This window comes from Phoca vitulina, unplaced genomic scaffold, assembly GCF_004348235.1.
Source record: "Phoca vitulina isolate PV1807 unplaced genomic scaffold, GSC_HSeal_1.0 scaffold2, whole genome shotgun sequence".
Lineage (NCBI taxonomy): Eukaryota > Metazoa > Chordata > Mammalia > Carnivora > Phocidae > Phoca > Phoca vitulina.
The window spans coordinates 98651344-98674313 of record NW_022589705.1 but is presented as its reverse complement, the minus strand read 5'-3'; the positions used below and the strand labels follow the sequence as shown (position 1 = coordinate 98674313).

Sequence of the window (22970 nt, the reverse complement as noted above, 5' to 3'; positions counted from 1 at the left end):
TCTCATTCAGGAACAGGAATACAAAACAGCTCCAGGTAGGTTACAGATGGCAGTGTTAAAAAGCAAAACTTTTAAACTTTCAGTAGGAAGAACAGGAGTGGCCCCGCTCCTGGCCTGGCCCCGCCCGGGCTGATGCTTGGAGCTGGACACCTGCAGGCTCGCCCTCCTGCCCCCCCCCAACCACCAGGGAACCCCCCACCCCCTGCTAGGATCCCGGAATTTGGTAAACAGCACCCCCAAGCTGCTCCCTACCCCACAGGGAGAGAAAGATCTCTATCTAGAACCCCGGCAGTGGTTCCCACAATGTCCCCCATCTTCAGGCAGGACACTGCACCCCTCCCTCTGCCGGACTGGTCCCAGGACCGAGAGGAACCAGGGACGCCTCTCCTGGCGAGTCCGCAACCTGCAGGACCAGGGCCACCAAAGGGCATTGCTTGGGGATGAGCTCCTCCTGTGCACAAGGAAATCCACCCAACGGGGTGTCTGACCTCAGTCCTCCCCACTCTCCCTGCCCCTCCCCTGCAATCCCAGCACTAGCGGGCTCAGGTGGGCCTGGGGCCTGGGAAGTTCGGTGGAGTTCGGAGGCCTTCTGGGCAGGTGGTGGTCCGTGCCTCAGTCTCCCTGCTCCCTGCCCCTTGCAGGTACAGCCTAATGAGGGATGAAGGGCCGGGGGGCACCCCTCAGCTTAGGGGCGGGCTCCCTCCCCAAACTTGCAGACCCACTGGCCAGGTGGGGCCTCATCAGCACCTTCTCCTCGGCCTCACTCCACAGAGGGCAAACTGAGGCAGGGACGAGGCCTCCCGGGTCTGTCAGGATCCAGCGTTCTCATCCGGGCCCGCTGCCTTCCAGGGAGCCAGCATCCCCGGCTGCCATTGAGGATAACCTCACTGGCCCCACGTGGTCCTCGTGAGCATTCTGAAGACCCCAAGGGGAGCAGCTCGGAGGGTCACTGCTCCAGTCGCGGCCCAGCTGCCGGGGAGGGTGGCTGGAGGCCCCCTGGAGCGGCTGAGAGCCGCTCAGCTTTCTGGAGTGGACCTGGTTTTTAGGAGCAAACACGCATCGGCACAAATGAGCACCCAGTTCCAGCAGCCCACGGAAGGAAGGGCTCCTCCTCCTCCCGCACCTGGGCAGGGGTGAGTGGAGCGCTTCTCTTTCGCCCCACACGCTGCAGCGCGCACACCTGGCCCCTCCCCCACGCAGGCGCCCTAGTCACCAAACAAGAGAAAACACTCTAAGTCATTGTCCCGTCGAAACCGCAGTGCCGTCAGCTTTACGTTACTACTTCGTGGAAGGAAAAACCTGCACATGACAACTTAAAAATGGAAGCGATTTTACAATTCCCCAAACTGATAAAAGCTTAAAGTCACTCCACACATGAACAGAGAAAATACTGCCTTTTTACTCATTTGAAAGCAAGATCGCAGTCCCTCTGGCCAAGGGGGCCAGGCGTGGAGACGTCCAGTGGGCACCGTGAGACCGTCTGAAGAACATTCCGGTTTCCTCCCACAGGGTAAAGCTGGGCAACCATTTCCTCCAAGTCACATGGAGCTGACAGTCCTTCAGCTTGTTCAGCAGGAAAGGTCATGTCCACACACACCCCACATCGTGGGGCCGGGCTCTGTCCCCTCCGTGCCTCCCCCGGCCGAGCCCCCAGCCTGAGCGCCAGAGTGGACCACACTCCGTTTGCCTTTTAATTGTAATCTTGAAATAAAAGGGACAAAACTTTTAGTGATCTTTTTATTATGTTCATATGCTCAGGGTGAAGTGACCCCTAGCCCCAGAAGTAACAACAAAAATATATTAGTTAGATATTATAATTCTGGTACCTGAAATAAAGACAAATAGAAAACTATGTTAAAACATTAAAAAGTTGCAAATTTTCATTAAAAGTATTTACATGTGTATTCTGATGCCTAATTTATACACATTTTTTTAAATTAGCTTCATAAAATATTCTGAAATATGAAAATAATAGAAATAAATAGTTAAATATCCACAACATATTCAGGAATGAAAAGTCAATTATTAATTCCTGTTCCAAATTTACATATTTATTTATAAATGGCCAAGGGATCTTACAGTTCCTTCCAAATTTTTTATCTTTTATTTGTGGTTCCTTAATAGTCTATAACTCTGTAAGGCTTTCAGTAGCCACGAGTCACTGCTAGGGATCATTTCAACGTAAATGCACGATTCTTCCGTAACCAACAATGCTAACTGGTCTTAAATGCACCCGATTTTGTCAATCACTAAAATTAAGTATTTTTACAAGTATTTTTTTAAGTTACATAAGTTACAATATATAGAAAATAGGACACAGATATTTGAAAGTTTTGATCGGAGAAGAAGGAATGGTTCCTTCACTAACTCGTGTCACCGCTGCTCTGGTTACGGAAGCGTCTGGTCTGCGCGTGGACGGGCCGGCAGGTCGAGCCGCTGTTCCCGGGCCAGGAAGGCTCGTGCGTCATCGGTCGGCATCTGCACTCTGCTCTGTCCACTGAAGGTTTATGTTATTTCTCCCCATATACTTTTTATTTTTTAATTGGTTATTGTTTTTAAAGGTAATTCTCTTAGTCTTATCCTTGCTGTGTATGAGAAGGTATTAGTTCGCCCAGAATGGAGAATGAGTCGTGCAGATTCACGGTCACGAACGTACTCAGGGAGCACACCGCTCAAACAGCTGTTAGGGGTTTTCTAAAATACGTTTTGTTGTTTTACACTGTTGGGAACTCAGAATACCTACGCACTAATCATTTAGTCCACATTTCATCCATTGCGCCCAGTTCTCGCTGGTGTTCGGAAAGCCTGCCTGACGCTCAGGAGGCCGCACGGTGCGACAGGAAGGGCCAGCCGCCTCGGGTCCCCGGGAGGCTCGGCCGCGGGGAGTACAGCCCTGCGCGGGGGGACACTGGGGCGCCTCCCAGCAGACTGCTGACGCACACGGGCTGGTCGCCACGGCCGCCCGCAGAGGAAGCACGCGGGCCCACTCCCCGGGCCCGATGGCTGCCCAGGAGTGGGGTCTGGGTTCTTCATTGGAAGTGGTGTTTGGTGTTTGAAGTATCACAGGACCAACTTATGGTCCCAATTCTAGCGTAGACGTGTGAGGGGCAGCACGACAGGCCCGAGGCAGACGCTCTGTGGTCTGGGCTGGAGGCTCACTTGTGACGTACGTGAAGTAGAAGCTACTCCACGCCAGAGTCCACAACGCCACGTCTGCCTCTAGGTTTTAGGAGAGGGTTGTTCGACCGACACGTGTGGTCAGGTGAGCTCAGGACAATCAGGGGACAGTCACTTCATAATTCTGTCTGGGGGCTGCACACGTGTAGGGGACGTGAGCGCCCTGAGCACAGCCCTGACTCGGAGCCGGGGGGACTGCCACGGACCCCACATTCCTCACGGGCCCCGGCGCTCCTGAGTGCCGCAGGGGGACCCATGCACGGTGACCTGTGAGAGTGGGGAGCGTGGGCTCCATGGACACGGGTGAGACGGTGCGCCGGGCAGGGGCGGGCAGATCGCGCCCGGGGGAGGGACAGTGCCCGGTGAGACTCGCGCACGCCGTCTCTCTCCCGGCCGGTTACCGCTGCCGGGGGGCCAAGGCCCAGCGGGCATTCTGCCACGTGTGAGAGAGACCACCATGCGCCAGGTTCACAGCGAAGCCTTTATGGAAGTGACAGCGAGCACACGAGGGGAGAGCGCTGTGCTCGCGTTACGCCCTCCGCGTGCCGACCCACCCGGGCAGTGGGGTCGGTGCCCTTCAAACACACTGATGCTCTTCTGTTCCCACTGGGCTGGGAGGTCAGACGCCCGGCTGCTTGAGGCTGCGGCGGGTTTGGTCCTAGCCCCGGGATGCAGGTTCTTCGGTCGGCTGCACATCCGGCCCGACAGGTAAGGACGAGTGGGGCCGAGAGCCGAGGGACAGCGGGGGCGGTGGACGGGTCACCACGTCCAAGGCCGGATTTTAGGAGAAATGGTTCACAGTCAGGAAACTTGCTCCGTCCCTTGTGGGGACAAAGGAGACAGAACGCGTGTCATGTCACCGCTTCGTGTATGTCCTGCCAGAGCTTTTGCTCAGTCCCTTCGGGGTTGGGATCTTGCTTCCAACCTTTGATCCTGAGGTCCCTGATTTGGCCACGGCTGGGCCTTTACCTGCTGGACACACAGACACACAAAACACGGGCACCGTGTTAGGACGGAGACGAAGACACGAACAGAGTGCGAGGCCGCGGTCGCGGCACAGTGGCCCCTCAGTCTGCAGGGGCCCGGGCTGAGCAGGGCAGGCGCGAGGACTGGCCGCACCGGCTGAGGAGGACGCGCACGTGAGCCGGCAGAGAGGAAGGAACAGGGCTCAGAGGAGGAGCCTGACGTCAGGGACGGAGGGAAGAGAACGGAGCTGTTTGCCAATTGCTGGCTTCAGAAGCTCAGCTCCAGAAATGCAGAAAGGGGCGGCCGTGAGACTAGGGCTTCGTTTCCGGGCTGAGGAGCCCCGGGCAGGCCCCTCCAAGTGCCCGTGTGCCTGGTTTCTGGAAGAGGCTGCTGTGGGGCGGGGGGGCCGTCAGCCGAGCACCGCCCTCGGCACACCCCAAACGTAAAGCTGTGCATCCAACAGTGTTTTGGTTGGGAATAATTTTCTAATGAAAAATATCATATTTTCCTCTAAGGCATTCTAAATCTGACATAAAATAGTGAAAATCATGATTTATAAAACAGGTAGTGGGCATTATCTGTGAATCTACATTTAACTTTGTGTTTCTAAACACTCTGGTTTGGTGATGCAGAAAGAGGCCGAGAACAGGGTCTGCACCCTAAGAACACCCGGGGGCTGGGTCTGCTGCGTCCATGACACCGCGGGGAGCCTCCAGAAAGGGCAGGATCCATGCCCGCATCTAGTGCTCACAGAGAGCGTTCTGGTCAGGCCACGAGCCTCCTCACTAAGAGCCGGAGACAGGACGCAAAGACTGAGTGACAACGGAGGGCGGGGACCCCACCACGCGGGCACCGACGTGCAGGAAGGCGCGGGCCTTACCCGGCGGCAGAGCGGGTGCCCTGGGCAGCACGTGGGTCTTACGCAGGTTCATTGTGCAGCCAGCGGGGCCCATGAGGTGAGCTTTCCACGCCTGAAACAAAGGAGGCACACGGCGCGTCAGCCCGGCGACCGAGGCGACAAGCGAGATGAGCTCCGCCAGAGCCGAAACCGGGGGCAGCCGCAGCTCCTGACCGACCCGGCAGACCGAGCGTCGTCACGGACCGGCTGCCACCGTGTAGGTTTGGGGAGCGCACGGGGCTGTGGGTGGCCTCCAGGAGCGCAGGGTGGCCCCTGGTTGATGGCCAGCAAGAAAGCAAGGACCTCAGTCGTAGAACGACGAAGAAAGGACTCTGCCAGCAGCTGGGTGAGCTTGGCGATCCCTCCCCAGCCCAGCCCACAGATGGGATCGCAGCCTGGTGAGACCCTGAGCACAGGAGACGTTCGGCTGTGCCCACAGCTCCTGACCCACAGAAACTGTGAGACCGTAAATGGGTGCTGAAGCCGCCAAGTGAGGGGCCACTTGCCACCCAGCACGGGGGACCGAACTCTGAGAAAGCAGCCGGGAAGCTTGAGAGGCCTGCTGACGCCTGCAGCTGCGAGCCGGAGCCGGGCGGCCGCTCCGGTCGGACGCTGGGGACGGGGGGACAGGGCGGGGCACGCGGGAGGAGGGGCCGAGGGCTGCAGCGCTCAGAGCCGGCAGCTACACAGGGCAGCCAGAGCAGGGGACGGGGTGTCACGGAGCAGTCAGAACACAAATGCAAAGGCTCCTAAGTTCTAAAACTAAAGGGCACGCGAGAGAACGTGTGCGTGTGAGAACTACGTATATGTACCCTTTAAAAAGGCCAAGCCGTTAAAAAGAAAGGAGCCCTGTAAGGAAGGAGGGGTGGGGAGCAGGGACAGCAGCTGCTCTCGGTTCCCTGAGCATGTCCGGTTTTATAGGCTCTGGAACGAGCGGAGTACTTTATGTCATTACCGGACTTAATTAAAATAATCCCCTATTGTCATGGAAGGACACACCAGCACCCAAGAACCAACCGCGGGAGAAACTAAGTTCTCAAACTCAAAGGTGCGTCCGACCCGGCCTAACCTCCAACCCACAGGAAACGGAGGGGACGAGAACTACATCGAAGGACGCCGAGGGACGCAACCAGCAGACCCCGCCCACGCGAGCCCTGCGGCCACCGGCCCCTCCGAGCTGTAGGGAAGAGCCCGCCCAGGAAGCAAGCGGTCCCTGGGGCGGCCTCCCCGGAGCCCAGACACGAGCGCTTCTGCACTGCGCCGTGGCTGTGCTCTGGGGAGCACAAGAAGGGGGCACACGGTGGGCGCAGATGAAACGCGCGCCCACCATCCTTCAAGCGGGGACGGGACGCCAAGGCCGCCTGCGGGCTCCTGTGCTCCCATGTGTGCTTTGTTACGGACTTGACGTCTTCTGAGGCAGGGAGGACGAGCCTGGCACAACCGCGCGGGTACGGGCTGACTGGCGCAGTCCCCTGCAGAGCCGTCTCGTGCGCACCGCGTCCCCGAGGGCTGGGACAGGGAGAGCCTGGCAGCAGGACACAGCCGGGCGGCAGGTGGCAGTGGTGAAGGGGGTCAGGGCAGAAGCAGCTGAGCAGAGGCAGGTCTCCAAAGCCACACTGCCTGGCACACGGAGGTGAGGGACGGACGGCCCTGCCCCTCGAGCACTAAGCTGGAGTCAGCGTGGCCGACGGGGGAGGGACGAGAGCCTGCAATCACCCGTGATGTGGGATTTCCACGCGGCGCCGGGCTCGGCTTCAGTCATGCGAGGGGACCGGCGTGCTGTGGTCTGGCCTAGACGCCATCTGGGGCCCCAGCACGCGGAGGAGCGCAGAGGCCAGACGGAGGCCAGAGCCCCTCACACTCCCCCCCAGAGCTGAGCCCCCCCGCCCCCCCAGAGGGTCCACGGCGCTGCGGAAGGAGGAAAGCACCTGGGCAGGCAGGTAAACACAGTACCTGTTCGGGCAGCGCTACAACAGACCGGGTGCTCCCCGAACACCCCCGCCCCCTGCCCGCGGTCCAGCCCAGACAACCTCGTCACCGTCACCTGCCCGGGGCTGGCCCTCACCTCCTCTCCAGGGGAGAAGTTCTCATGGCACAGAGGACACCGGTTTGCCAGCTTCTCTGGTTTGGCAGCTGAAAGGGTGTCAGTAAGACAAGATTTAGTTCCTCCCGTGAGACCTGCACGGGGAGCAGGACACACCTGACCGGACACCCCCTCCGCAGCGGGCCCCCCCCCCAGGCAGGGCACTACGGACACGGAGGGCACCGCCTGAGCCCGCACTCACGGTTACACTCCTTCGTTTTTATGTGTCTGGGCAGCTCTTCCTTCAGAACAGCCTCGCTGCAGCGGTAACACTTTCCAAACCCGTCTTTCTTGTCGCATTCCGTCAGCAAGTGCTCCGTCAGGCTGGAGATCTCCACCACCTGCATTCCGAGAACACGTCTCCGAGAACACCGCAGTGCGTGCTGCCCCCGCCAGCCTGCACCATCCGAGCTCGTGCACCTTAGCTCCGTCCTCACCCCGCTAGCCCACAGGGCTTCTGCCGTCCTTGCTGGCGCTCTGCTCAACACCCCGTGTCCTCTCATCATCTTACTGTGGTAGCATCTAAAGGCCACGGCTAAGGGTGAGGCCGGAGGAGTGACGGTTAATTCCAGTGGGACACGTGTAGTGAGCCGCAGAACAGCTTAGCCGTGTGGCCTCTGGGTTCAAAATCCCGGCTCCCTCACACTTGTAATGTGCACAGGATCCCAGGAAGAGTGGTAGGAGATTCCCCTGCCACGCTGGTATGTTATATGCAGGACGAAACTTCATGCCACGGACTCACACACCCTGCTGGAGAAGTCAGCACCTCCACTGGGGTCTAGAGTCCGCACTGCCTGCCTGAGGGTACGGAGGGGTCTGCCCACGCGGGAGCTTGCAAGAGCCCCAAGGCAGAGGCAAGAAGTTCCTTCTCTCAGTTCTCCCCCTTTATCAAAAGAAAGGCCACTGCATCAGAGAGGAGATTCAAATTTGGGGGGTAGGAGAAGATTTCTTAAACAAGATACACGAAGTGTCAACCATGAGAAAGATGCATAAGGTGGACAACATTAAACTTAAAGGACACATCAGGATGACGGACAGGCTGGACCCCAAGCGGGAGAGGCCGGCTACGGCATCTGGGGCCGGCAAAGGACCCCGGTCCAGACACAGCAAGAGTGACCACAGATCAGTAGAGTAAGACTGGCAATCTATTTTAAAACGCGAACCAGAGGGCGCCTGGTGGGCTCAGTCGGTGAAGCGTCTGCCTTCGGCTCAGGTCATGATCCCAGGGTCCTGTGTCCGGCTCCCTGCTCAGTGCGGAGACTGCTTCTCTCTCTGCCCCCGCCCCCCCGCTCTCTCTCTCTCTCCCTCGTAAAAATAAATAAAATCTTAAAAAAAAAAACAACCCATGAACAAGAGACTAGGAGGTATTTTCTAAAAGAAGGCAGCTGAGCAGCCAGCAGATGGATGGAGGGACGGACAGGTGCTGCACCTGACCATCCGTAGAAAGCAGGGAGGCGGTGAGGATGAGGAGCAGCCTCCCACACCCTGGCTGGTGCATGGACGTGTGGCCCCTCTGAGCCCCACCTGCGTCAGCCCTGCAGCCCAGTGGGGCACGCCCAGCCACTCCACCCCCGGGGTGCACCCCAAATGGTGCCTTCACAGGCGCACTGGGAGACGGATGCCAGAATCACTCATGGTAGCCTCAAACTGGACACAGCCAATTTCCAAAAACAGGACGGAGGGATGGATTATGGACTGTTCAAACAATGACTGCTATAAAGCAGGAAGACTAACATGACACAAAATAATTACAGTTTGTAGGATTCCATTTACATAAACTCAAAAAGCAAGAAACACTGACTTGTGGTGTCGGGAATCGGGACAGTGGTGACTCTGGGGGGAGAGGCGGTGCCTTCGGGGTCCGGGGAGCTGGGGCACACGGTGCCATTCTGTGGGGGTTCAGGGGCTCAAACACTTCTGACCTGTATATGGGCACCTCGTCAATACCGCGTTGTTTACGGGCTGAGGGTTTGTGGCAACTGCAGCGAGTGAGGCTGGCGCCGCTTTTCCAAGAGCATTTGCTCCCTGTGTGTCTCTGGGTCACATTTTGGGTGTTCTCATGGCATTTCAAACTTGTTCGTTGTAATCACATTGGTTACGGTGACCTGCGGTCAGTGAGTAGGGCTTGCGGAAAGCTCAGACGGCGGCTAGCATTTCTTAGCAGTAAAGTATTTTTCAAGTACTTTCGTTGTTTTTTGGACGCCACGCTGTCACACATACAGACCACAGTACAGCGTGGACGTAACTTGCGTGCGCCCTGAGGAGCCCGAAACGCCCCCGGCTGGCTCTACTGCGGTGTCTGTTTCCCTGTGCTGCTCTGCGGCAGGACCCCGCGGACCCCGAGGGGCGTCTGCACGTTTACGTGCGCGCCACGAACTGCGGTGAGAGTCAGGGAGAACGCACCAGCTGCACACACAGGGGGCTCTCCATTCAGCTATGTCCCCAGGCCTTGTCCTCTGCGGACGCCGCGGCCCAGGCCGCCCTTGCAGGGACTGACCTGTTTGCAGTGGGCGCACCTCGTCAGCATGGGGCAGCGCTTCCAGTAGTGCCGGTCCAGCCCCTCTTCTGTGAAGGACTCACTCCTTTCCCCACAGAAGATACACAAACTGGAACAGGACAGGAGCCGGAGATGAAGGCACGGGCGTCGTCCAGGGACGCGCACGCCTTCCCTGTCTGCGGGCGGCCTGGGGTCCGTAGGGGCACAGCGCGCGGGGGCGCAGTAGGAAGAGCGGGTGTTTGTGACAAACTAGCGCGAGGTCCCTTCAAGTTCTAACCCGTCAGCATAATCAGGCAGAGACACTAAGTCACGAGAACAAAGAGATTCTACTGAAATGCCTGTAGATTTGCCGTGTGGCTGCACAGGGAAAAGTGTTCTGCTGTCACAATATTCTGGGCCTTTAGCAGTGCTCTGACAAACGGCTGCTCGCTTCTCTGGGCGTAAAGGGGGAACAGCATCCTGATTCTCCCGGGGGGGGCCCCATCGGTCCGGAGGGCCATCCCGACCTTTACGAATGACTGGGAAGAGCCGGTTAGCTTACATAATCCCACCGCGCTCGAGAAATATTTCCTTCGCGGCACCTGCACGCGGCCGGCCCCTTCAACCCTCGCGGCACAGGCTAAAGAACCTCTACTCACTTATCTAAATAGTGATTATCTGGGACTTCTGGAGCCGGCGGTGGGGCTGCTTTCCCTCCTTGTGTGTCTGAAACGAAAATAGAAAGGATTTAAAATAACTTTCTGTAAAAATTATTTTCAAATTTTTAGTAACCAGTTTGATGTGAAATACATTTAAAAGCACCCAAGTTGAGGGGCGCCTGGGTGGCTCAGGCGGTTGAGCGTCCAGCACTTGATCTTGGCTCAGATCATGACCTCGGGGTCGTGGGATGGAGCCCCGTGTCGGGCTCCACGCTTAGTGGGGAGTGTGCTGCTCCCGGTCCCTCTGCCCCTCCCCTGCTTGTGTTAATCTTACATTCCCTGGGTATTTGCTCAGGGAATGAGGTGGCCGCTGCAGACAGTCCCCATGCCCAGTACCTACCCTGACTCTCCGCCTCCACCGAGGGGCCTTCTTTCCCCTAAGAACAAAAACAGAAAGATCAGGGACAGATGGCTGCACAGTGAGAGTCTGTCCAGGACGCATTTTGATGCCAAAAATAAGTTCTTCTGTTTTCAGACTTTCTACCACCAAGTAACAGAGCTCTATGAGCCGTTAACGCCCAAATGTGTGTCTTCCCCTCACAAGCCCCATCACGGGCTCCTGTCCCTGCTGCCGCTTCCCAGTGGCTCACCCTCCTCAGCGCCCATGGGCTCTGGGCAGCACGTGACCGTCACCCTTCTCCACGGATGCCTGGGGCACCCCAGGAGCCCCATCTCCTCAGCCGCCTCCCCGTTCCTGGCTCCTCACACTAGGCACGCTCTTCCTGGTTCCCAGGCTCACAGCCCTCGGTGCGAATGACCAAGGGTTCAAGCCTTCTCTCCTTGGGGGTCCCAGGACCCAGCTTCTCCTGACCAGGCTGAGCCGCTGCCCCAGCCCGCACCGTCGCAGATCAGGCGCCAGAGACCCGGGCACACGCTTGGAGAGACCCCCGACGTCTCCCCTTCTCCCCACTCAGCCTCCATCAGCCTGCCAGCAAATCCTAGGCTGGACTTAGAGCACACCCAGGCCACGCCTCATCTTGCCAGATCCGGGGGCCTGCTTCGGGGGTCCTCCACGCAGTGGCTGGTGGGCCTGTGAATGCCTCGGCAGGCTGATCTACTTTTGCTTGAGATCCTCGGCCGGCTTCCTAGGTCACCTGTCCCCTCATCTCGAGTCTGCAGTGCCTATGGTGACCTGGCTCCAGCCGTCCCTCCAAGGGCCTGGTGCTCCAGCCCCGGCCCTCTCCTCCTCTTGCCCAGGTTTCCCCCCCGAGACGCCCCCCAGAGCAAGGAGTCAGCCAGCAGCCCCCCCCGGGCTCCGCCACCGTCTCCCGCGCTTGCTTCTGTATCTTGATCACCATCCGACGCCCCTGAAAGAGGCGAGGGTCCCCAGCGATGGAGACTCTTGCCTGTTCTGTTCTCTGGCGCACACTGTGCCCAGCACGCTTGTGGACTAAACGGGTAACGTGCCACAGCAGCGTTCCCACACTGAGGCAGCCCTCAGTCTGATGGGCCGGGCTGCGCTCTTCCCGCCAGGCTCCTGTCCTGGGTAGACACCGCGTCTGGGGTGCTAAGGACGCAGGGGAGCGCCGAGCCGTGGAGCAGGCAGAGGGGTCCCTTACGAGCAGCAGAGTGTCCCTGCTGGTGGCAAGCCGTGGCGGGGCTCAGGCCTTCCTGCCGCAGCTCCCGCCCGCCCCAGAGCCCTGGGGGCCGCGTCAGCACGTCTCCTCCCCGGCTCTCTGAACACTGCCATCGTCCCTACAAAGCCCGACCGTGTGGTGAGCGCCTCACAGCACCCCCGAGCACCGACCAGCCTGGCCTGCGGGTCGGGGGTTGAGGGCCTTCCTAGACTTTCAGTTTCAGGGAACAGGGACAGTGGGTGGCCCTACACGTAGCATTTAAGGGATGTGTTACAAACACGGGTACTGTCTGCTGCATTTGTAGAGAATCACGCTTCATGTCAGAGTAAGTGACCCACGTCACAGCCAAGCACGGAGCAGGACACACACCAGAACACAGTCTTAGAGCTGGGGACGGTTAGTAGATGAACGTGAAGCTGGCACGGGGCTCACACGATTTATGTGCCTACACAGAAAGCAAACTCAGCGGGACTGCATTTTAGGCATCAAAACCTCTTCTTAAGAGAGACGGGTTTGGGGGCGCCTGGGTGGCTCAGATGGTTGAGCATCTGCCTTCAGCTCAGGTCGTGATCTCAGGTCCTGGGATGGAGCCCCGCATTGGGCTCCCTGCTCGGGGGGAGTCTGCTTCTCCCTCTGCCCCTCCCCCTGCTCGTGCTCTCACTGTCTCTCTCTCTCTCTCTCTCTCTCAAATGAATAAATAAAATCTTTAAAAAAAAAAAGAGAGAGAGAGATGGGTTTGTGTATTTTGCAGGGAGACAATGTAAACAACGCCAAAAGCTGGATGCTTTGAATAGCTTAGAAAACCGATCAGTAATTTTCAAATCCTTTTTTCTAAAACTCGGGAGTGATCAGGCAATCTAAAAATACTGTCATTCCCAGAAGCTTTGGAGCTGGATGGCGGGCACAGTGCTAGTCCCGTGACTGCACTTAATGGCGCAGGCCTGCACACTTGAACATGGTTAAACTGGGAAGCATGCTATGGATACTTCACCAGGAAAGAAGCAACAGAGAAAGAGACTCTGTCGTCCTCAGCAATCATTCTAGGACAGTAGGCCCACGTCCGCCCCTGCCCCATGGTCCACCCTGTGTTGCTTTTTCTTTCACTGTCTCTTCCTCTTGGAGCAGTGGCCCTGAGGGGGCGGGCAGGAATTGGTTTTGCTCCCTGCTTATTCCCAGAGTTCAGCACAGAGCAGGTGCTCAGCAAACGTAACGAATGCAGACGAGCTGGCGAATGCACTCCGGGGAAGCCGAAGGACGCGGCTACCCAGCACCATTTCCACAGACTTCTATGGGGGGGCGTGGCCTTAGCAGCGCCCACAGCATCTGGGGCTGGGCTCACTGCGGCTCGGGGCTGTGCCGTGACGGGGAGGAGGGAGGGGTTTAGCAGCACAGCCCGGCTGTCTTGGCTTAACCACTGAGAGGTCTGTCCTTGGGGTAAGTCGCCTGAGTTTTAAAAATCTGTTTGCCCATTGGGGCGCCTGGGTGGCTCAGTGGGTTAAGCGTCTGACTCTTGATTTTGGCTCAGGTCCTGACCTCAGGGTCGAGAGATAGAGCCCTGTGTCGGGCCCTGCGCTGGGCGTGGAGCCTGCTTGAGATTCTCTCTCCCTCTCCCTCCCCTCCTCCACTCACGCTCTTTGTCTCTACCTCTCTAAAAACATAAATAAATAAAATAAATTCGTTTCTCTATTTGTATGACATTAGGAAAAGTCGAGGACCTGCCGGACCTGCTTTAGCAAGCAGCTGTGAGAATCGGACCAAACATGAATGTCTTAAAGAACCACCCTTGAGGGACGTCTGGGTGGCTCAGTCGTTGAGTGTCTGCCTTCGGCTCAGGTCATGATCCCAGGGTCCTGGGATCGAGCCCCCATCGGGCTCCCTGCTCAGCGGGGAGCCTGCTTCTCCCTCTCCCTGTGCCCCTCCCCCTTTCTCTTGCTCAAAATAAATAAAATCTTAAAAAAAAAAAAAAAAAAGAACCACCTTGACTCCACGGTGAGGCCCCCTCCCCAGGACACTCCCTCCTCCAGGGCCCTTCTCTTCCGTCCTGTTCGCCCCAGCTGCCAGTACCTCCCGGATCATCACGGTGACGCTGGGCCACAGGCACTTCAACACCCACTCAGTTGTGTTTTCTCTCTCTCTTCGAGCCGTGGCAAGAACCCTCACCGCGAGGTCTACCCTCCTAGCAGCCTGCGGCGGGCACAGTGTGATCCCATCAACAACAGGCACGGTGCCGCGCAGCACACTCCGGAACCTTCTCCTCCTGCACCCCTGAAACCTCATGCTCCGTGATGAGCTCCTCCCCACTCCCTCTCCCCTTTTCTTTCAGCTGAAGGACCTGAATGACAAAGTGAACGTCGTGAAACTGCTGTAAATCCCAGAAACAGGACAGTCACTCTCCGACCCCCCAGACGGCGTCTCCCAGAGGCTGAGGACCAGGGGCTTCCTGAGGGGGAACATTTCCCTGAAACCTGCCTTCTTCAGTGCATGGGCATCAGATCTTCACATACAAGCTATCTTCTTCCTCTGCCTCTGAGGGAGGCTAGGAGCTCCGAAGAGGAAATCTGTCCTCCACCTCCTCCTTGCAGCCCTGGGGTTTCCTCTCTAAACATCACCAGCAGCTCACGCCACTCCCTGGCGTCACTATCTAATTCAAACCAGCTGATGGAAGATTCCTTTTATGTAACCCCAAACCCGTTTTAAAAAAGCAACAAAGCCTACAGATCTCATCTACATAATGCCGTGAAAGGAAAGCAAGCATGCCGTGCATCTGTCTCGTGGGATGAACAGTCAGGGCGTCCGTGAACGCGCAGGGGTGAAGGATACGGGGGCCTTCCTAACCTGGGCTTCGGCCTGAATGTCCTTGAGTGCGGCCAACTGCCCTTGTAAAGCTTTAATTTCTTCTTTCTTTCGTTTTTCTGCTTCTTCTGTAGCTGCTTTCTTCTGTGCCTGGTATGAAAATTATTTTTCCATTAGAATAGCTATTTAGGGTAGTCTTAGGAATTGGGAGAACGTCACGGCATATGAATTATGTTTCTCATAAGTTATGACAGTCACTAAGATTAACAATATAACTGGGGTCAAAGTACCTTCACCAAATTAATCTGATAAATGTTTACGGACAGATAGAACCACACATGTCCTCTCAGCTGTCACTATTCCTATTTACAGATGGGGAAACTGAGAGTCTCACAGGCAGAACGTGGAGGAGCTAGGATCTGAACTCAGGGAGACAAGGTTTCCCTGGTTTCCTGCACAGGAAGCTCCTTGAGTAATCTGTCGGTTTATTCGTGGACCAAATAACTTCAATAGAGGATTAAGTCATAATTTCATAAAAGTTGACTTACCCTAATTTCAGCTTCTGTAGGTCTGCCATCTATTTTAGCAAATCCCTCAAAAATTGTTTTATAGAGAACATTCTTGCGTGTGGTGTTGTCGTCAGGAGGGAGGTACTCTAGAATAAAAGCTCGGTGCTGTTTATACATGTCCAAAATAACTCTAACCGCTGTCTCTCGAACCTCATACACTCTGTGCTCCAGGGCGCCCACTGAAAACTAAACATAAAGTTGGGAGGGGTTCTTGTGGTTACTGATTCGACAATAACAGAGTTTATTTTTCCCCAGCATGAAAGAAATACAGGCACATTACAAAAATTTGAAAAAGAACAACACCCACAAAATTCTGGCTATTACGACACCGAGTTTTTCTCACTGTGTTTCCCTCACACACGCAGTGGAGCTCACGTTGGATTATATATAACTTTGTGTTTCGCTTTTTTCCATTTAACATGCCAACGAACATTTTTTAGGTTATATCCTTCTGTAGACTTCATATTAAATATTATAAAATATTCCAATCACCGAGAAGAGGAAATATAAGAAACTACACACATCCACCATCCACATTAACCAATGTTATAATTTTGCCATGTTTGTTTTGGATCTTTAAGAAATGAAACACCGTGGTGATGGTGTGAGTCCCAGCAGAAGCCTCCCGGGCCCCACGGCCTTCCCGCGCTCTGTGAGGGCACGGCTCTCCTGAGGCCGGCCTGTGCGCTCCCACCCAGACGCGCGTTTACGTGTGTGTGCGCGTGCGCTGGGTACACACATGGGGTTTTTGTTTGACATTCTAAATAGTGTACTGTGCTTATCTTTCTGAAACTTTCTTTCCTCCTACTCCACATTTCTTTGTCAAGGACGTTCGTTCGTCACGATCCATTTCAGCTGCTCTACGGTGCTGTGCCACGACACGTGCGTCCCATCCCACGCCGTCGATACCATGCTCAGTAAGCTGACATCTCCCTGTGGGGCTCTGGGCGCCGGCCTCTCACCTCCCAGCCTCAGCCTGCCACAGGCTTTGGTTTTACCCCAGACGCGGGCACTGCTTCTAGGAGTCCCACCCTCGGACGGTCACCTCCTACCTCTCCCATTTCCTAGTACTCCCTCCCCAGATAATTCCTCAACCTGTCCGGGGCTCTGCTCCACTCGACCCAACACTGTCTTCTCCCGTCTGTCACCTCGCTCAAGTCTTTCCTGCCCCACGTGCCCATCACTAGGTCACTTCTGGGACCCCTTCTTCCTGCGCAGTCACGTGCCTGCAGACTTGAGGAGCATGCTGACTGGCCCCACGCCGGACTCGCCACGACAGGTGCCACGTGGGCTCCGGGCACAGTGACCTGACCTGAGGCATTTCCGGCCAGTTCACTTCCTTAGATGTTAAGGGGGCGTTTCATACGCCCTTCTTGTCTCTCAAACCTCCATTATCCCGTCAGGCTTTGAGTGGACCTCGTCCGTGGAGAGGATGCGTGTTGCCCGCTCTGCATGCAGCCAGCCCTGCTGCGTACACACCGGAGCCCGATCCCACTGGCCACTCGGGGACTTCGCTCCTGCCGTAACCAACCCCTCCTTCCAACGCTCCCCATGCCTCATCGCTGCAGCAGCGCTCACCGGGACTGAGGCCAAGGCTGGCGTCTTGAAGCGGGGCGCCGGCTAATGGGCAGTCATGTGCACCGGGCAACAAGAAAACTGCACTTGGGAGGCAAGACAGAGGCTGGTCCACGTGACTGCAGAGCGAGTCAGAAGGGAAAGTCCCCTGGGGAGCTGGCAGTGGCCGGTCAGGCAAGCGATGACGGGGGCTGGACCTTCGTGCAGCAGGGGAGCTGGGAGGCCGGTCGGTGTCTGGATATATTCACAGGAAGCGCCCACGGCATTTGCTGAGCCAACAGAAGAATGGTGTTGCCATTTACAGAAACATGGAAGGCTGAGAAGGAGCAGGTCAGAGAGGAGGGCAGGCGCTCCATCTGGACGCGGGGCGGACACGGCTTGCAGGGGGAGTCAGGTGTCCAGGGAGGGCACGCACAGAAACTCTGTCTTCCACGGATGGGTGGGAAGGCGCAGGTGAGGTCAGCGAGGGAAGGTGTGTGCACAGGAACGAGAAGAGGAGGCCTGGACACTCCAAAGTTAACGAGATCAGGAGGATGAAGAACCACCAGAAAAGGGACCCAGACAATGAGGCCAAGCGTGGGGTAAGTGGGGTGCAGAGCTCCAGAAGTCTAGGGAGGGAGTGTTTGAAAGGCTTACTTACTTCAGTGTCTAAATCATTCGTCCGTAGAGGAAACACATGAGTGGAAGTGGCCTGACATGATCCTGCCTTTCCTGATGGCACATTTGATTACATGAGGACCTGGTCCAGGTCTCTGAGTCGATGCACGCGTGGAACCCACGGAGAAGGGAGGCCCTCCCTTCCCGCGCGGACGGGAAGGAATGCGGAGAGCGCTGATGCTTGGGCTGCGCCAGAACGAGCCGTCGTGAGGGCGCTGCAGCTCCTCGTCTCACGCCGGCTGCGTGCTCAGAGCGCACTTCCAGCACATTCGAAATTAGGGAGGGGGGAGTCCTGGCTCTGGCAGACAGCTTCTCTCCCAGGACGTCTGTGGTTTCATCAGGTCGTCCATTTCCGCTGCTCTACACGTCCAGATGCTCGATGTCCCCAGTGACACTGCAGCTCTCTCTTACGGACACGGGCTCTTCACAGTCTGTCCGCCACCAGGGACCAACGTCCACACTTACGTGCCGACTCACGGCAGAACGAGGAGCAGGAAGCCTTTGTTAGATGAAACAGCGACTGGTTTTCTGAAGTCATTCACTCACTCGTTCATTCAACAAACACTGAGTAGATGCCCGCCATGCTCCAGGCCCATCTCAAGTGCTCGGCCGCATCGCACCACAGGTGCGCTTACCTTCATCACATTATCGATGGTGAAGCCCGTGCCCCCGGTGCCCAGGTCTTTCAGAAGCCGGGCCAGGAGGCCTATCTGACTCATTGCCAGATGGTTCGAAGAGTTGGCTTTTAATGGCTGCACCAGGTAAGATGGAATAATTTGGAGAGACCTAACTTCCTTGCACAAGGCCATTTCCTATAAAAACCAACATGACTGTGTTAGTTTGTACTAGAAAATGCTAGAGGCAACTTAGTATACTTCAGTATAATCCTCAAAGTAAAAATCGAAGGAAAAAATAGGGAATAAAAAATAGTGGTAAAATAATTTATCTCTAATAACCTCATTATTTCTATTTAAGATATAATGATTAAAAACAAAACCCCAAATTATAAAAAATAAAACCATGATCACTCACAGATAAATGAAAGCTTTACAAGAAATGTGATCTAAAACTTAAGATTTCATTTCTCAGGATTTCCCCACTTCAGGAAAAAGGTTTTCTAATTTCTAAAATTCCAGAACAAATGAGTATTGTGTTAGTCTTTATGAGACTGGCCAAGAGCATAGCAGTGCACAGTTTCTGGCTGATGGGACCGCTGGTGGGCTTACGGGAGAGCATGAAATCCCACTGCCAACGAGTAAGTCTTTCTATAATTAAGGTATTTAGCATTTAAGCAGCCAGACACAGAAAGAGGAATGATAAAATACTGAAGCTTATGGGTTGCAATATAGAAAGAAATCAGTTTTGGGGGCAGCCTGGGTGGCTCGGTTGAGTGTCCGACTCTCGATTTCAGCTCAGGGTCATGGGATCGAGCCCTGCATTGGGTTCCATGCTCAGCGGGGAGTCTGCCTGGGATTCTCTCTCTCTCCCTCTCCCCCCCTCACCCCTTCCTCTCCCTCTCTTAAAAAATAAATGACTAAATGAAGGACTGACACACTCTCATTTTCAATGTTCCTTTTGAAAGACGCCACCTCCCCCAGATTCTGAGCCACACTGAGAGGGAGTATCTTGTAGGACTTGAGCATCACTTATTTTCACCTTCCTGTTAATATAATGTACTGCTTTTTCATTCTGCCCCAGAACTCAGGTTAAAGGAAATGAGATGACTGGTTCTTCATACTGGAAAAATGACCCCCCTGAGAAACTAGGAAAGCTAGGGAGTCCTTCCCAACAGAATGTTGTACAGAATCCGAGGACTCCATAGACTTGCTGAAGCCCAAGCACGGGCCGCAGTCAGGGCAGAGCTCCCAGAACTCTCTCGGTATCCCCACAATACCTGGCCTGGAGGAGGCATGTTTGTTGAACGAACAAAACTATTTAGATTAAGGCCATTACACATTTATTATCTCTTTACCCCCAGTTTTCTATTCTGGTTTAGTTTTCCATATATTTTTACTAGAAGTTACTAGCATACGTTGAAGAAGAGAAATACTAGACAAATCAAACTATACTTTAATCGAAGGCAAACTTCAGCTCTCAGAGCACCAGGCAAGTATGACAGGGAGTCACGAGGAGGATCAATAACGCTATTAGGAGAGACAGAACCTGGTAAGGTATTCAGAAAGTCAAATAGCGTAGTTACAGGCTCATTATTTACTGTTTCAAATTTTATGGTGAAATTTGTACCTGAATAAAATTGGAAGCTATGACTCGGAGGCGAGCAGAAGAGTCTCCGGTCCTGGTGAGCAGGACGGGGATGGTTCTTTCCACACAGTGAGTGGTTTCAAGCTTACTCAGTTTGTGTTTAGGAATATATTGCGTAATTATCATTTTCAACAATTTCAAAGAAGCCTGAAAAACCTAAGAAAAAAGCGGCAAAAGCAGAGGAGCTCCTGTAACTGTATTCCAGCAGAGAAAACCTAACATTTACCGCCGGTAACACCCGTGGACACTAGGCTGGAGATTCCATGCTGCCGGAAGGGCTGCTGAGGGCGGACTGAAAGCCGCTTCCCAAACGCAGGGCCTCGCGTACGGAAGGCGTGGGCCCTCACCTTGAGCGTCGGAAAGAGCCTCGCGTGGGCCTGGAGGCCACACCCCGAACACTCCTAACTGCGAACGCGCGGGCAGTGTGCCCCCGGGTGTGCTCACTCTTGCGGCCCCTTTCACAGTCAGGGGATCCAGGAATAACCCCAAGCCCCTCAGCTTCCATGAAAAATAACAGAAACCGAGCGCTTCATCAGTCCCCGTGAGTCGGGCCTCAGCGGACCCTGGCTTCGAGGCGCGGGGAAGCTGACCCCGTTCGGGAGCAGGGCGCGCGGCCAGGTGAGCAGACTGCGCAGGCTCTTCACCCACCACACTTCTTGCTAGAGACCCTTCCTTCCTAGTGACACCCTGTGCTACCCCCGTGGCCACCCGACCTCCTGAGGCACCTCACCCGGGCCCACTGGGGGCAGAGGGGACTCACCGGGGTCACTATGTCTCTGAGGGCTCTTCTCACGAGAAAGATGGACGTGCGCAGCATGCTCTTCAGCTCTTCCTTCGCGGTTCCAGCAGGCGTCTCCATCAGCCGCTTGTACAGGGCAAGCAGCGCGTCCTCCCGGTACGACCACGTCTTGGAATAGGCCCCCGCGACCTACCACAGACCGGAGGCCGGCCTGACTCAGAGCAGGCGCGTCACTGACGCCACCCCACCCCAACACCGTGCGACCTGACACACGGAGAAGAATCTCTGCTGGGACAGAATGAGTATGCGTGTTTGAGCAAGTGCCTGTCCTAATGCGGAATACTGAAGACCCGTAAAACACGGGAATATGAGAAGTTCCGCCAAGAGAAATACTGGGAAGCTGGGAACTAGGGGAAAACCCACTGGGCTCATTTCCATACGGAGACCCTTCCATCTTCTGTTCTCCTTTGCCACCATTTCCCCTGGGATGGGCAGGTGTTCCAGAAAGGGGCAGATTTTCAATCCCAGCTCTGTCAGTACTAGACAGAAACACCCAGTCTTAAATGAACACGCATTCATAAAATCTTAAATTCTATCTTCTGTTTCTGCTGTTTTGTATAATTAATGATTACTGAAAGACTTCAACTGAACACTAAGACCAAAAGGGAGCCAACAATATCACGGACAAAGCCGAGGGCGCCTCCCTGCCTGCCTCCTCCCCGTGCCGCACACCCGCCCGCGGCACTCGGCCTACCAGGCTCTCTCCGAGCACGTCCACGGCGGGGCCGGCCTCCCTCAGGGCCTTCTCCGTCAAGGGCTCCGGCTCTCCAGCCGCACCTCCCCTGGGAGCCTCGCTGACATCACTGTCACTCTTTTCTGGTTCCAGGGCCACTGCTGGCTGCTTCCGCGAGGCAGGAAGGGGCCGCTCGTCGTAGGGCACGGACTGGAGCTGCAGGGGAGGAAGGGCGGCTGCAGAGCTCCCCGGGTCTGCCCACCTGCCAACACCGCGTCTACACTGCAGGCCTACTGCTCTGCACAGTGGTAGTTGTATCGGATCAGAATAATTTATACAGGAGGATTCAGCTGAAAAAATTAGGTTACGGTTTCCACTCCTTTCTAAACTCACCGTAGATCCAACAGAAAAGCGATATAGATTCGCCCTCAGTTACTATCTACCACTAGTAATTACAGTTCAGCGGACAGGTAGCTTACAAAGTAAAAGTTATTTTTTCCTGACAAGACTTCTGATTTTTTTCTTAGTTTATGACTTAGAAATAAGCATCATGCCTCATTTTAAATGTGTTCATTATCTGGCAGACATATACTAAAAACAGGCAGCCAAGCTAACGACCCTTCAGCAGCCTTCCTGTGCTCTGGGCAGGCAGCTGTCTGTCCCCCCTCAGCCCTGCAGGTGCTCGCCGGGCCCCCTGCCCAAGCGATGGGCGACATGACACCCCCACCTCCTGGGGCTTCCATCCACATGCAGAGACAGAGATGCACACCTGAACATGTACATAGGTGGCAGACTTTCGGGAAATTAGGTGAGAAGAGAGATTCCAGTCATTTCCCGAGGCAGGTGTCACTGCGACACTCCCATTTAATACCCACTGAGACATTAACTGGGTGTATACTATGTGTGCAAGTGAGGTTCTCATATTCTAAAATCTACTCTGCTATAAAACAAAAGATGCTGACATGCTGACGAAGGAAAAGTTAAGACCATTTTAAACCAAAGTATTGAATATGACTTAAAGCAATGACATCACAGACAAGATGCTCCCGGCGGGGATGACAGGGACCCTCAAAGCTGTGCACTGGGAGGCCAGCAGCACGAGTGCTGTCCTCTCTGGCTTTCCTGGGCCTCAGGCTGCAGCAGACACGGGCCCGTGCCCACCTGATACCCTGCCTTCCTCCCCAGAGCCCACCGGCCGCGCCACCTTGCCCGCCGGCTGGAGCCCCAGCGAAGGCCTCCTTTGGTCGCCATCACTCAAAGGCTGGCATGTGACCGGTAACTCAGAATGGGACGTGCTTGCCCCTTTCAGGGGACAACGTGCAGACGTGAAGCTGAGGGTCACACGCGAGAGCTCTAGCTCTGGGGTGACTTGGAACCACAGGAAACAGAGTGGAAAGACAGGAAGAGAGCGGGCGCTGAGGACACTGTGAAGCGACTGAACCCTTAAGCCTACATGAGCTCTCAAGTCCCGAGTGACAAACATCAGGAGACCCCCAGTCTGAGCTAGCTCTTCTGCTATTTACAACACAGAAAATCCTCAAAGCACGGTAACCATACATGACTTGTATGGAGGCCCTACTGAAGTCAGTTCTGGTCACTTTACAAACATGGTCTCGTTTATTATTCCTGGAAACAATCCTTCAAGCAGATATTTGTACATTTTTATAGAAAGGAAAGCAGAGGCTCAGAAGGATGGGGTGTCCCGGACCACCGGCTGAATGGGGCAGAAGCAGGTGGGAGGCTCAG

The 22970-nt window shown here is 55.4% G+C and overlaps 1 protein-coding gene across 4 annotated transcripts in view; it reads right to left on the bottom strand.

Annotated features, from left to right (window-relative positions):
• Positions 1-1239: 1239 nt before the first annotated feature.
• CEP104 (centrosomal protein 104) overlaps positions 1240-22970 on the bottom strand; it is a 36222-nt gene continuing 14491 nt past the window's right edge. For 2 of the 4 annotated variants that reach the window (XM_032395113.1, XM_032395103.1), the window contains 13 exons: positions 21246-21440; positions 20513-20680; positions 19735-19908; positions 18126-18302; positions 15238-15444; positions 14732-14839; positions 10660-10696; positions 10260-10326; positions 9622-9730; positions 7327-7465; positions 7107-7174; positions 5024-5114; positions 1241-4149 (listed from right to left, as the gene is read on the bottom strand). In XM_032395113.1, coding sequence (XP_032251004.1) covers positions 4034-4149; positions 5024-5114; positions 7107-7174; positions 7327-7465; positions 9622-9730; positions 10260-10326; positions 10660-10696; positions 14732-14839; positions 15238-15444; positions 18126-18302; positions 19735-19908; positions 20513-20680; positions 21246-21440 — 1656 coding nt within the window. In that variant the 3' untranslated portion in view covers positions 1241-4033. Of the gene's footprint in view, positions 4150-5023; positions 5115-7106; positions 7175-7326; positions 7466-9621; positions 9731-10259; positions 10327-10659; positions 10697-14731; positions 14840-15237; positions 15445-18125; positions 18303-19734; positions 19909-20512; positions 20681-21245; positions 21441-22970 lie in introns of all 4 variants that reach the window. The other 2 variants (XM_032395121.1, XM_032395130.1) reach the window with 2 other exon arrangements.